The sequence below is a fragment of the Diaporthe batatas genome, assembly GCF_019321695.1.
Source record: "Diaporthe batatas strain CRI 302-4 chromosome Unknown Contig00008, whole genome shotgun sequence".
Classification (NCBI taxonomy): Eukaryota; Fungi; Ascomycota; class Sordariomycetes; order Diaporthales; family Diaporthaceae; genus Diaporthe; species Diaporthe batatas.
In genome coordinates this window covers 70,330-83,520 of record NW_025408555.1, presented here as the reverse complement: position 1 = coordinate 83,520, position 13,191 = coordinate 70,330, and the positions used below count along the sequence as shown (strand labels likewise).

General features: G+C 60.5%; 4 protein-coding genes across 4 annotated transcripts; 2 read left to right on the top strand and 2 right to left on the bottom strand.

Moving 5' to 3' along the window:
- Positions 1-178: 178 nt before the first annotated feature.
- KVR01_007251 (uncharacterized protein) lies at positions 179-2,802 on the bottom strand (the record flags this gene model as incomplete). The annotated part of the gene is made up of 3 exons (XM_044788579.1): positions 179-399; positions 462-2,592; positions 2,710-2,802. The coding sequence occupies 3 exons, from the start codon at positions 2,800-2,802 to the stop codon at positions 179-181; spliced, it is 2,445 nt and encodes an 814-aa protein (XP_044643504.1).
- Positions 2,803-3,706: 904 nt separating this feature from the next.
- KVR01_007270 (Golgi transport complex subunit COG6) lies at positions 3,707-5,806 on the bottom strand (the record flags this gene model as incomplete). Its single annotated transcript, XM_044782392.1, has 2 exons — positions 3,707-5,480; positions 5,523-5,806. 2 exons carry the CDS (start codon positions 5,804-5,806, stop codon positions 3,707-3,709), a joined length of 2,058 nt encoding a protein of 685 aa, XP_044643523.1.
- Positions 5,807-6,147: 341 nt separating this feature from the next.
- KVR01_007156 (autophagy protein ATG9) lies at positions 6,148-9,875 on the top strand. The gene is made up of 3 exons (XM_044792554.1): positions 6,148-6,340; positions 6,410-7,985; positions 8,054-9,875. The coding sequence occupies exons 2-3, from the start codon at positions 6,585-6,587 to the stop codon at positions 9,365-9,367; spliced, it is 2,715 nt and encodes a 904-aa protein (XP_044643409.1). The 5' UTR covers positions 6,148-6,340; positions 6,410-6,584; the 3' UTR covers positions 9,368-9,875.
- Positions 9,876-10,073: 198 nt separating this feature from the next.
- KVR01_007285 (uncharacterized protein) lies at positions 10,074-12,424 on the top strand (the record flags this gene model as incomplete). The annotated part of the gene is made up of 8 exons (XM_044787055.1): positions 10,074-10,083; positions 10,856-11,045; positions 11,133-11,202; positions 11,273-11,308; positions 11,388-11,613; positions 11,670-11,726; positions 11,781-12,252; positions 12,391-12,424. The coding sequence occupies 8 exons, from the start codon at positions 10,074-10,076 to the stop codon at positions 12,422-12,424; spliced, it is 1,095 nt and encodes a 364-aa protein (XP_044643538.1).
- Between the last annotated feature and the right edge of the window lie 767 nt (positions 12,425-13,191).

Below are 13,191 nucleotides of genomic sequence, written 5' to 3'. Positions count from 1 at the left end.
GTGTATGTATCACACGGTCTGTACATGCGAATGGCGGGTTCAGACTCGGCGGGTTGAACCTGGCCTTGGAACATCGAAAGGCGCCGTGAACGCCTTGTTCAATGCCTCGAGGCACATCGAAAAATTTGCTATCCAGACCGCTAGAACAATATGCATCCTCATCCCAATATGAATAGCTTCAACCTCCGCGCTCCCCAAACTCCGCGGCCCAGTCCTCGTGCTCCCTCAGGCCGGCTTTGCTCACGCTGGGCCGTATGTTCGTGAGGCTAGACACGAAATCTTCCAGCGCGATGGGCCGTATCTCCTCCATGGTCATGTGTAGCAACGCCTCACCGAGTGACCTCAAGGGGCCCATGGCAGCGTCCTTGGCTAGCGCAGTAATGTCGGATCCAGAATAGCCTGCAGTGGGACAAGTATTAGCCAGCCATCCCCACTGGGTCAACGCATGATGGGCAACTCACCATCGGTCAGCTCGACCAGCCTCGCAAAGTCCTCGTCGGTGAGGCTGTGCTTCTGCTGCCCCAGTAACGTCTTCAGGTGTGTGGCTCTGGTCTCCGACTCGGGCAGCGGGATGTACTGCCGTCTTACAAATCTCCGGCGGGCCGCCTCGTCGATGGCCCATGGCAGATTTGTCGCCGCGAGGACCAGGACCCGGTTGGCGTCGCCCCTCTCCTTGTCCCCCGAGTCCCGGCCGGCCGCGGCTCGCTGCAGGTCACTCCATTGGATCAGGAACTCGGTCTTGATCCTCCTCGTTGCCTCGTGCTCCCCCGAGCCTGACCGCTGCGAGAGCAGCGAATCGATCTCGTCGACAAAGATTATGCTGGGGGCCAGGACCTTGGCCAGCCCAAACAGGGCCCGGACCAGCTTCTCCGACTCCCCCAGGTACTTGCTTGTCAGGCTGCTTGCGGATATGGAGAAGAACGTCGACCTGGACTCCGTGGCAACAGCCCGAGCCAGCATCGTCTTGCCTGTCCCGGGAGGGCCGAACAATAGCATGCCCCGTGCGGGCTCCCGGAGACCCATGAAGAGATCCGGACGTAGGAAAGGGTAAACAACAGCCTCCCGCAACGCGCTCTTTGCCACCTCAAGCCCGGCGATATCGCTCCAGTGCACCTCGTCCCCGCGCACCACGATCTCGTTCAGGATCTGCTTGGCAGCATTCTTGTCGACGCCCGGGGGCAGGTTCTTCATCACTTCCGCCTTCCTCTTCTTCCATGATCTCTCCGGGCCTGCGTCGTCCCCGCCCGACTCTCCCGAGTTGTTCCTGGAATGCGACCTTGAATTCGACCGCGAGTGGCTGCTGGAGTTGGCCGCCAGGGCCCGCTCCTTTTGCGATACTCGTCTTTTCGGGCGCGAGGATGCGAACCCGGAATCGCTCCCTTCTAGGCTAGAGTCGGATGCCGATTTCCGGACCGCAGCGGGCGCCTTTGCACTGGCTGCCCAGCTGGAACTGGTTACGCGCTCTTTTTCCACGTGGCCGGCTTTGGGCCGCGTGGCCAGGCTTGCACTGCTCCCACCCTTGCTGTGAGACCGGCTTGGTGTGTGATCCTGGTCGCCTCGCAACAGTTTGCCCTGCAACCTCGCTGTCTGATCCAGTTTGTGACGGTGTCTTCGTTCGTGATCGCGGTGTTCAGACTCAGCCGACCCGTTCAGCGCACTTGACGCCGCGTTGATAGAGAGAGCGGACGCCTCGACATTTAGATCGTCCAAGAAAGGCGACGTGTCCGACAGCTCGGTACTACGTCTCCTCGCTACCGCCCCGGCCTCTTCGTCCCTGTGTCTGACTAATCTCCGCGAATGGCTGTCCCACTGCCTGGCCGACGAGGTCGTATCTGGCCTCCTCGAGCTATATGCGCGGAGGTCCAGGGATGGGAGGCTGGTGCTCTGACCGACAGAGGCATCCGCATCGCGCCCGAGTGATGACTTATTCCGTGTGCCCAGAGCGCCCCAGGCAAGTGTAGCAGCCCTGCTGGCGCCAGGTTCATCGGTTGCCTTGGGCAACGGCCGGCGTGAGGACTTGCCCGATCTTTCGCCAGACTTGTTCGAGCGCAGTGTAGTCCTCATCGTGTACTTTTCGGGGCTCGGTGAGCGAGAGGGCCTCCTGCTGGAAGAAGGCGTGTGGTAGCCAGAGGGCCGCGGCGCAGAAGATGGCCCCCCAACCTCAGCGCTGGCACGCCTGTCTCCCACCACAGCCTGCTCCGAGGAAGTCCTAGTATTCAGGGACGGACGCGGCGGTAAGGCTGGCCGTGACAGTTCCGGGTAGGTGATAGCCGGTATGGTTCCGTCGCCAATCCAACCTTTCCCCGAAGTACTCCTGCGTGGTTCCATGTCCGAAGGCCCTATGTATTCGACCAACTTCCCGCTCGAGGGTGTCCTTGGGGTGCTGGCGGCGTCCTCTTGACGAGACATTCTCAAGGCTTCCAGGAGATCTATGCGCTCCTTGCACTGTAGCTCGAGCTTCTTTAAACTCTCGACCAATGCTCTCTCCGTCTCGGATCTGGGGTCGTAGGTGGCTGGCACTTTATTCGCATTGTGATCGTATATATTGCTGAGAGCTGATTTCCAGCAGCGCATCGCCTCCTTCTCATTGCCCTGCAGGAACGTGTCAGCCGAGCTCCCGGTCTCATATTATGGAACCCAGGCAGCCAGAAGTTTGGGTTGGGGGGGGGGTGCACAAAGGCAGGCAGGGGACGCCTCGGGGACGCTTACCTGGCCCTCATAGTACACAGCGGTAGAACAGGTCAGGTAGCTTTCATCGTATGTTTTCTGCAGGGCAGGCAGTGTCGCCTTGTTTCGGAGCATTGTGCCGCCGTCAGGACCACCGCCGGGCCTGGGTAGTAACTCATGAGGCGGGCATGCGCATAGAATGTCGTAGGCACAAGGAGCCTGCGGGGGAGACAGTTACGCGACTCTTTGATCGTAGACAGAAGAGAAGCTGGCGCCTGCGGAGTTGTCGCCGGTTTGTGAGGCCAATACGTTGGGCCGTTTAGTGGTTGGCATGCAGCAGCGGCGGGTTGTCATATGTATCGGGCATGCATATGTGGGTGTGAGCGAGTGCGTGTCGTGTGCATAAATGTAGACGGATGCGCAAGTAGTTCGCGTTGCGGGACGAAAGAGTCTAGTAGTATGGAGTGGAGTGGGCTGGGCCCTCGCGGAATGGACCACCAGACCCGCATGGCCCTACCATTGTAAGTACTGTTAGGTACCTAGGCAAGTACTTCAGTAGTCTACACGCCTAGATAGCTGTCGGCTGAAGTCCCTGGACTAAACCCAGGAAGGCCGCTGACACCTGCTCAGGACCATTGGCTGACCACTGGCCGGGTGACGTAGGTAAGCCCCAACCCGGCGGAGAGGGCCAAACTGCCCTTTGATGACCATCCTCTGGTACCGCGACGCCGCACGCTTGGTACCCGCAGGGGTCACCCTGAGCCCGTCAGCATGGCCATTTTATGGGGACAGACCCCAGACGCAGCCGCTGGGTGTCCATGGGTTCCAATCCTACAACACCTATTTTCGGGGTGACAGCCACTGAATTTTGGAAAATGAGACGGACAACACCAACATGGCATTCATGCACCGCCGGCGTCTTCTGCCCCTTTCTTCTGTCTATTCTCCTGCGCAGTCCTGCATTACATAGTCTTTCAGCCGCGCATGAAGTCGGCACAGGTAGTCTCGTTTTACAAGTCCAGGGTCCCACCCAGGGCCATCACGACAGCAGCACGCGGATCTCGTCCGCTGTCCTGGGGAAGGCTATGCGCAGGCTCTCCACCTCCTGGTCCGCCCCGCTTGAGCTGCTCTGCCGCTCGGCGGCTTCGTCTGCAGACATGAGCATGTTTTCCAGGCGCCCAAAGTCTGCGAGGAACCTCTCTGCAGCTTCTTCAGTGATCTCCCTGGCAAGGCGCGAGTCTTGCAGTTTCTGAATGTTCTCCATGGCGTCCATGAGGGCCGACGCGAGGAAGTTGTCTAGCGTCCTACTCGTAAGCTCCAGCGAGGCCGGTTGGAAGGGCTCGAGTTTCCGCATGCGCCCGATGTCCTCGTGGCTTTCATTCATCGACTCGATGGAAGTCAGGACGACATCCAGGCCTGACTCCCTCCTGAAGAATAGGTACTGGCTGTCGACCAGTACCTGGGAGCTCTGATCCACCTCCCTTTGGAGTTTCTCCACGCGCCCCTGGGCAAAATCGAACCTCGAAAGCGTCTCGATGGCTGCCTGCGCGCAGTTGATGGAGAAGATGGATCTTGTGGGGGCTTCGAGTCTTTCGGCCATGCCCTCACACCCCGAGACGAACGGGTCCAGTGCTTCGGCTAGGATAGGCTCGAAGCCTGCTTCCCGCCTGTCCGAAGCGGTCAGAGACGTGTCATACGTCTTCATGACCGCGGAAAGCTGCTCGAGCGCCTCGCGGAAGATCTCCGGGGGCTCGAGGTTCGCGGAAGGCGCCTGCTGGAATTCCCCTTGGAGGTTGCCCACGTAGTCTCTCATGAGTGATCTGAACAGGCGTAATGCGTCGGACTCGAGGCCCTGAAGGCATTCCACCAAGACCGACGCGGCGCTAAGCAGTTTTGCAAAGGTGGCGCGGTAGAAATTCAGCAGGTTGGCCAGCTTGTATGCCAGGATGACATCCTCGTTGGTCTGGATAACCTGCTCGACTCTCTGCCGGAGGATCCTGGCGGCGCCAGACATGTCCCGATCTACCAGCTCGTTCAGGGCCTTGACGGGGTCGAAGACCTCGCTCTCGCCGTCCTCGCCGTCCTCGACCAAGTGCCACACCTCGTTTTCACGGCCGGCCTGGATTCCCTTGGCAATCTCGTCCCCTTCTGAGACAAACAGTATCTCCAGTGCCTCTCGTTCGCTGACGGCCGCCGAATGTATCCATGCGAGCATATCCCCCACGTAGCGCAGCTGGTCGTGGGCGGCCAGCTCGATGGGCTTCACTGACCGGTCCTCCACGCCAGATGCAGTTGATCCGGTGAGCGCAGTGTGGAAGGAATCCGAGAGGAGCTGTTCCCGGGTCTCGGCAAACAGGTCGAGGCAGTTCTGGAAAAGGGAGGGGCGTTCTGCCAGCACGCGCAGGGCACGCCGCATGGGGGAGCCCATCTGTGGGTTTTCCAGGTTCAGGCTCTTGAACTCGCGCTGGATCCAGCGGTAAAGCTTTTGGAAAGCCAGGTTCAGGTTCTTCGACGTGTTCTCCATGATCTCGAGCCCAAGGGCTTGGTTCTCGAAGCCAAGCAGGATCTCGCAGTCCTTGCGTATGCCCTTGGCCTTGGCAAGGACTGTGAAGAAGGCGTCGTCAACAGGCTCCGCAGTCGATGTCAGGGCCGACAGCTCGTCCTCGGAGAGCAAGAAATGTTTGTTGAACGACGCAAGCACCTGCTGCTTGGTCTCAACCTGCCGGCGCTGTGTCATCAGAGACGATGCGTCGTTTGTGACAGAAGCAGTTGCCCCATGCGCGGCAGAGATGTGCGCCTTCATGCCGTCGTAGCTCTTGTTTAGTTTGGCAATGGTGGCGCCTATGCGGCGCAGCTGATCGGCAACTCTCCCAAACTCCACGATGATGCTGCCATTGCTGTCGATTACCTCCTTCTGCAGCTGCAGTCGGACCTGGCGGCGGGTTGTGGCAGAGTTGGTGAGGCCGCGGTCATCTATGAGTGCAAGGGCACCGCGGAATTCAGAGTCGGCATAAGAGGTGGCCAGGACGGTGGTGACCTTTGACGAGAACGGGTTGGGTCCCTTGAAGGCTGACGCTGTTGTTGGCGTCTGGGGCACAGGCACCGAGCCCAAGGGGGATGAGGCTTCAGAAGCCATCATGCCATGCTCCTCCCGGGAACGAGGATACCCGCACAAAAGGTCAGCTACCGATGAATGTGAGGCCGGGCATGGGGGTGGGCATCGAATGGACTGTCTGGCTTGGATATAAGACGAGACCGAGTGGACAGACAGGCTGGACGGACAAATGAGGGCTAGCCTGCCCCCACGGCTCCAGCCTGCCAGGCCTGCCTGAGAGGCGCCGGGGGGGCTGCATGGGTTAGGGGAGCTCAAGCTTCAAGGTCCCAGTAGGCTGGGCGGGGTGCGGGTGGGCATGGGGCCTCTGACCGCCTGCCATTCCTGTCGCCGGCGTCATCAGACCCCATGGGCAGGCTGGCAGGAGGGGGACAGCTCGGTCAGTTGCTACCTACCTAGGTGCCTACCTAGGGTACTTAGCCTTGCAGGGCCCCCCCAACTCGGCCATGTGCAAGTCGTCTTGTCCCCACGCATCTGCCGCCCTTGTGATAGAACCACCAGAGCCCACCTGACCCAGGCAGCAGTCCGACAGCATTCCTAGGGAGCATCAGGGACCCTTACGTGCGTACCTACCGCTGTCCTCTAGAGGAGAGGCGGTCTCTCACCTTTACCGCTCGAACTTCGATATAGACCACCGCATCCCCAGATGCGTCATTCTCCCGGCCCTCCATCATCCACAAGAAGCGAGTACTAGTTAGACGGCTCGCCCGACTGCCTCCGCCTCCGCCTCCGCCTCCGTCATGCTATCATGATCCCCCGACAGACAGCCCTCTGCCAGACATAACGAAGACCGCATGCCTCGAACATGACATCCAACTTCTTCTCGAGGCTCGCTCCTGCGAGCCAACAGAGGTCTTTCTACGAGGAACTGCGCTCCCGCAACGATGATCTCGACGTCGAGGATCGCGCCGGCTTCGCGCTGGACGACGAGAACCTCAACCACAGCTTTCAGGAGGACGACATAGACCCCGAGACCCTCGCCATCGAACACAGCAGGATGACACAGGCCACTGACCCTCGCCCGGACCGCCGACGCAACACGAGACCGCCCCCCCAAGAACAAGAGACTGCGTGGCCACACCCCGATGAAGAAGGCGATAATGATAATGATGTGCCGGCCTCCCTCCTGGTCGAGAATCACACTGTGGATCCTCCAGCTGGGCCAAGCCGCCCGGGAAGGCCAGCCACACACCCACGGTCACATGGCGCCCCCGAGCCTTCGACCAGGAGGCTCCGTGCTCAGTGGGAGGCAGCACAGCAACAGCAGAGGCTCCACCGGGACGACCGTGCCGCGGCCGCCCCTCCACATGCCAGAGCGCGCTCGAACCGAGTGGTGGGCAGCATCATCACGGGAACGGCCGAGCAGAAAGCCATGTGGAGATGGGTTAACATCACGAACCTCGACAGCTTCATGCAGGACGTATACAACTACTACCGGGGTAATGGCCTGTGGTGTATCCTGCTGGACCGTGTCCTCCACCTGGTCGAAGTCGGCTTCATCGTCGCGTTCCTCACGTTTCTGACACAGTGCATCGACTATTCCAAATTCCCCCACAGCAAGTCGCTGGACCAGGTTCTCGTACCCCAGTGCACAAAGAAAATGTCCGGGTCCTGGAATTTTGGGCTGTGGATATTTGTCTTTTATTTCATTTGGAAAGCCATCCAGGTCCCACTGGACATCCGGCGCCTCCTACACCTCCGGGACTTTTATTCTCACCTGCTCGGCATCCCCGAGCATGATATGCAGAGCGTCTCGTGGCAGGACGTCGTTGTCCGAATAATGGGCCTCCGGGATCAGAATCCCAAGACAGCAGGTCACTTGACGGCACGCCAGCGCAAGTTCCTTGGTAGTCAGTCCAAGGAGAGGCTCGACGCGCACGATATTGCCAATCGGCTGATGCGAAGGGAGAACTTTCTCATAGCCCTGATCAACAAGGACATCCTGGACCTGACCATCCCGCTGCCGTTCTTGAGGGGGCGGCAGTTCCTCTCGCGGCTCCTCGAGTGGACGTTGAATTTCAGTATCATGGACTACGTTTTTGACGAGCGTGGACAGGTGAACCAGGAGTTCCTCAAGTCGGATCGCCGGGGCCAGCTGAGCCAGAAACTGCGGGCAAGGTTCCTGTTCGCCGGGGTTATGACCCTGATGATAGCTCCTGTCATGGCTGGCTACCTCTTCGTCATGCACTTCCTGACCTACTTTCATGTGAGCCCCGACCCCTCCACCTGGCCTGGGCAAACCAGGTCCGATCAAGATACTAATCCGTTGCGTAGGAATACCGCAAGAACCCTTCGGCCTTGGGGACGCGAGCATACACGCCCTTGGCCGAATGGAAGTTCCGGGAGTTCAATGAACTTTCTCACATCTTCCAGGAACGCCTCAATATGTCATACCCCTTCGCCACGCGCTACCTGGACCAATTCCCCAAGGAGATGACGGCGCGCATGGCGAGAACCGTATCCTTTGTCGCCGGGCCCCTGGCGACCGTGCTGGCGATCATGACGATGGTGGACACCGACCTGCGGTTCGAGATCACGCCTGACCGATCGGTGCTGTTCTACTTCTCCATCTTTGCTGGTGTGTGGGCCGTTGCGAGGGGCATGGTCCCGGAGGAGAACATGGTCTTCGAGCCCGAGTACGCCTTGAGGCAAGTCATCGAGTACACGCACTACGAGCCAGACCGCTGGCAGGCGCTGGGACTACACAGCTCTGCCGTCAAGGACGAGTTTTCGGCCCTGTACAAGAACAAGCTGGTGATATTCCTGGAGGAGATCCTGGGCATCCTCATTGCGCCCCTGATCCTGTCTGTCAGCCTGCCGCGGTCGAGTGAACAGATTGTCGACTTCTTCCGGGAGTTCACCATCCACGTGGACGGACTGGGATATATCTGCTCGTTCGCCGAGTTCGACTTCAAGAAGGGTGTCGGGAAGCCAAAGCCAGACACAGACACACGCGAAGACTACTACACGACGAAACATGGCAAGATGGCGGCGTCGTACTATGGATTCCTTGACAATTACGTGATAAACCCCAGGACGGGGATCCCGGGCCACCTGCCACCGGGTGCGCGGAACCAATTCCAGCCTCCCCCGGCGTTCCCCAGCCTGCAGTCCCCGACGCTGGCGGCAGAGATGGCTACATCGCGGATGGGCCGCAGCGAGCTGGGACGGGCCAGGAGCCGAGGGCCCGGGGGGGCCACGCACACGGGCAGGACGCCGAGGCACGGAATGGCGGCGCCACCAACGTTCTCGCCGATGGCGTCAATCCTGCTGGACCCGCACCATCAGCCGCCGGCTTCGACACTGGGCCGTAGCATGCACCGGGCGCGGCCGGGCAGGCACAGGGAAGACATCATCGAGGAGGGGTTCGAGGGCGAGGGCAACGGTGTGGACACGAGGCGACACGAGGAGGAGGATGCGTACGAGAGCGGACACGGGCTGGACGAGTCTGCGTGGCAGGCATCGCCAGCGCAGGCACTCAGCCGTGACAACAGCGCGACCAACCAAGGCGACAGGGAGGAGGGCGTGTTTGGGATGATGTACCAATTCCAACGAGAACTCCAGCCAAGGCCAGGGGGCATGCGCTAACCGTGTTGCAAGTGTTGGCGGGGGGGTGGGCAGGGCATTGGCAGGGCATTGGCGTTGGTCGGAGTATCGAGGTAATTAATGGGTTTGGTGGGTCTATATTGGGTTTTCACTGTGGGCATGGAAATGGGACCCTGGGTTTTCAAGGGCTACAAGCCTGGCACAACGTGCCCAGGTCATATGTCACGGGAGGCAGGCCTGGGGTCTAATAAGGGGTAGCTATTGTTTCCCCTACAACAGATAAAGACATCAACCCTGCCACATTTGCACATCTGACAGCTCTTGGAGTCCGGGTCGTGATGGGAAATGCGCCACGGCGAGGGGGCTGGACGTAGATGCGACGGTAGCCATACGGCCAAGACAGCTTATTATGTGGCACTGGTACGGACAGCAGATGGACGGGCTGGCTGGCCGGCCGGGGCTGGGACGGGCGAGCAGGGACGAAAAGACCGAGGCCGAATCGGAAGGCCGATAGCTCCTGCTGGCGGCTGGCGGCTGGCGGGCAGGATGGGCAGGATGGGGAGCGAGGTGTGTCTGGCCTGGCATGGTGCGGGTCCAGATGCTTATCAGATCCGAGAAAACAGAGGGTCCGTTCCCAGCCTGGCAGGCTCGGCCTATCAGGCCAACACCTAGGCCCCCGTTTTCTGGGGTACGTGCACTACCCGTGGCGCTGCGGTACGTCGGTACTCTGGTACTGTGCGTGGTGGGCATGGCCCCCTGTCTGCGGTGCTCCGACTAAGGAACCCTTTATTAGCTCGCCCCAGCTCAAGTTTTGTCTACGGCTGGGCCGTTGAGGTGAGTTGCGGAGGTATATGGGATACACCAGTGCCGCGGCCCTGCACGGTCAGTCCTTGACAGATCTCGACATCTCCGCGCATTAAAAAACAAAACAAAACAAAAAAAACCACTGCACTGCACGGCACAGCCAGCCAAAGCCAGCCTGTCGATCCGTCAGCCCGCCGTCCAGCCAGATCTGCCAAGGTGCCCGAGCTGCCCGACCGAGGTGCCTGTGTTTGTGCTTGTGCCTGTGCCTGGCCGGCCGTCTGAGAAATTTACCTGTTGCCGTCTTCTCCGGCCTGGACCTGCTCTGCCTGCCTGCCTGCCTGCCTGCCCGCCCGCCTGCCCGCCTGGCCCGCCCGTCCAACGAGCTAGGCACTGCGCTGGACCTTCTAAGTTGTACGTCCCATCTCTGCCTCCAACGTAAACCTTGCGCATTGGCCGAGAGAAATCCTCCTCTTCCCCGGGCATCATCACCGTCGTCACCACCGCCGCCGCCGCCGCCGCCGCCATTGGCCCCGGCACCCCTGAGCCACGCCCTCTTCCTCTGTTGCGCCAGCTGTCCTGTGCTTCTGCGTGCACTCGGCGCCCCCTTGCATCGCGTCACAAGCCTCGGTTGAGCTCAAACCCACAGGAGCGAGGCGCCCGGCTCCCCCCTTCAAGCCGCCCCGTTTGCCGTTTGCCGTTTGCCGTTTGCCTCGCGGGCACCTCGAGCTGAATTGTGCGCAAGCCTCTGCCCTAGGAACTTCCGGCGTGCTGCTGCTACGGCCGTCGCCTACGATAGGCCCCGATCCTCCGCCATCATCACCCTGGATTTCCAAAAGTCCTTCGGCGAAGCATCTGCCGCTGCGGCCCAGATGGCCCAGCCAAATGCCGCGCCCGTCGAGGACCATGACGACTACGAGTGAGTTGCTCCTGGCCCTGCGTCTGTCGCACCGCACCGCACCGCACTGCATGCCTGCTGACCTGGCCCCCGGGGGCCGCGCTGCAGCTATGAATCCCTACCGCCCAACTTCAGTCTGTTCCAGAACATGGTGGCCGGTGCCTTTGCCGGCATAGCTGTACGTCCAGTCGCAACAAGAGGCCCTCCCCGTCCCCTGCTCGCATCGAGACCCTGACCGCACCCAACAGGAGCACACGGTCATGTACCCTATCGACGCTATCAAGGTTCGTCCGCCCTCGCCACGCCTTCCTCCACGCTGCCCCTTGGTCGGCCATGTCGCCTAACCTCCCGTGCGCCGCGCAGACACGAATGCAGGTCCTGAACCCCTCTCCCACCGCCGTCTACAACGGCGTCATACAAGGGACATACAAGATGGCCACCGGCGAGGGCATCCTGAGTCTGTGGCGTGGCATGTCGAGCGTCGTTGTCGGCGCGGGCCCGGCACATGCCGTCTACTTCGCAACCTACGAAGCTGTCAAACACGTCATGGGCGGGAACAAGGCCGGTGTGCACCATCCTTTGGCCGCAGGTTAGGCTAGCCCACCACCCGTCGCCCGGCACGACCCAGAAGCTGACCCCTAGCAGCCACCAGCGGAGCCGCCGCGACCATCGCGAGCGATGCGCTCATGAACCCCTTTGACGGTACGAGCAGGAACGTTCCCCGTCCACGGCCTCCCGCTGACAACCGCATCACAGTTATCAAGCAGAGGATGCAGATCAAGAACTCGAGCAAGATGTACCGGTCTTTGACCGACTGCGCCAGGTACGTCTACAGGACTGAGGGGCTCGGCGCCTTCTACGTCTCGTACCCGACGACGCTCTCCATGACGGTGCCTTTCACCGCCCTCCAGTTCCTCGCCTACGAGTCCATCTCCACCGCCATGAACCCGGGCAAGCAGTACGACCCCTTCACCCACTGTGTGGCGGGTGCTGTCGCTGGTGGCTTCGCCGCCGGTCTCACCACGCCCATGGATGTCATCAAGACGATGCTGCAGACCAGGGGCACGGCGTCGGACGCAGAGCTGAGGACGGTGAACGGCTTCAAGGCAGGCTGCCAGCTGCTGTATCGCAGGGAAGGCTTCAGGGGCTTCTTCAAGGGCGTCCGGCCGAGGATCGTCACCACCATGCCTAGCACGGCCATTTGCTGGTCGGCCTACGAGTTCTCAAAGTAAGATCCGCTCATCCTCGAGCTCTTCCCTTGTCATTCTCACCTGCCTTTCCCCCTCCCCTTCTCTTCCTCCTCCCACACACCCACGGCGTCGCAACCCTTTGATCGGCCAACTCACTAACCCGTCGCACACTGTAGGGCGTACTTCATTCGCTCAAACGATACGTCATGAGAGGGCATCACCACGGGTACGAGACCAGAACCTGTCGCATCTGACCTCGAGACCCCTGCACAGGTCTCAGGATGTGGCTGGCGGGCCTGGGCCCGTCCTCTGGCTGGTTGGCATCGGCCCGAATCCACCGCGAACCCCGCCGCATCTTGTTGCTGATGTAGCAGCATCAGTCGCTTGCTGCGCGGGCCCGCCCGCCTCGCACTGCACTGGAGCTCCGACATGGTGCCCAAGGGGCGACCACAACAGAGACGTCCATCTTGTGGGTGGGCCGTCTCTTGACGACGATCTCATTCGGCGTTCAGCACGAGGGTTAAGCAACCTTATATGTACATAAAATGCGAGGCTGCGATGTACGGATGAATATGGATGTGCGGGTACTACTAGATCTATAGAGCAGGTCGCAAGCGTCTGTCGTTTTGTTTCCTGTCTGCGATAGTGACAATGTGAATGCGAGGATATTGGTGTTTTGTCTTGGAGATTGAGCTGCCTCTTGAGTCCCACCTCCTGGGTTGTCCGGATCCACGTAGTCCGCCGCTCAGGGAAGTTGATGAATGAATGCGCAAGTGAGACGCAGGGAGCGGGACGAACGCACGCCGAACTGGGAACCAGATCATGATCTGGACCTGAGCATTGGCTACGCATATTGATGCACTATCTCTTGCACGCAGCCAGCACGTCCTCGCAGCGCGTTGCTGTCATCTTGACTCCGTGATATCTTGAAACTCCAGCCCAGTATGTTGGGGCCCCCGCCAGGGTCCCGCTCAAAC

Bases quoted from the DNA above. Each gene is read 5' to 3' on its own strand.
- KVR01_007156 (XM_044792554.1), top strand. From the start codon at position 6,585: ATGACATCCAACTTCTTCTCGAGGCTCGCTCCTGCGAGCCAACAGAGG. The intron at 7,986-8,053 runs GTGAGCCCCGAC...TCCGTTGCGTAG, and splicing joins ACTTCCTGACCTACTTTCAT to GAATACCGCAAGAACCCTTC.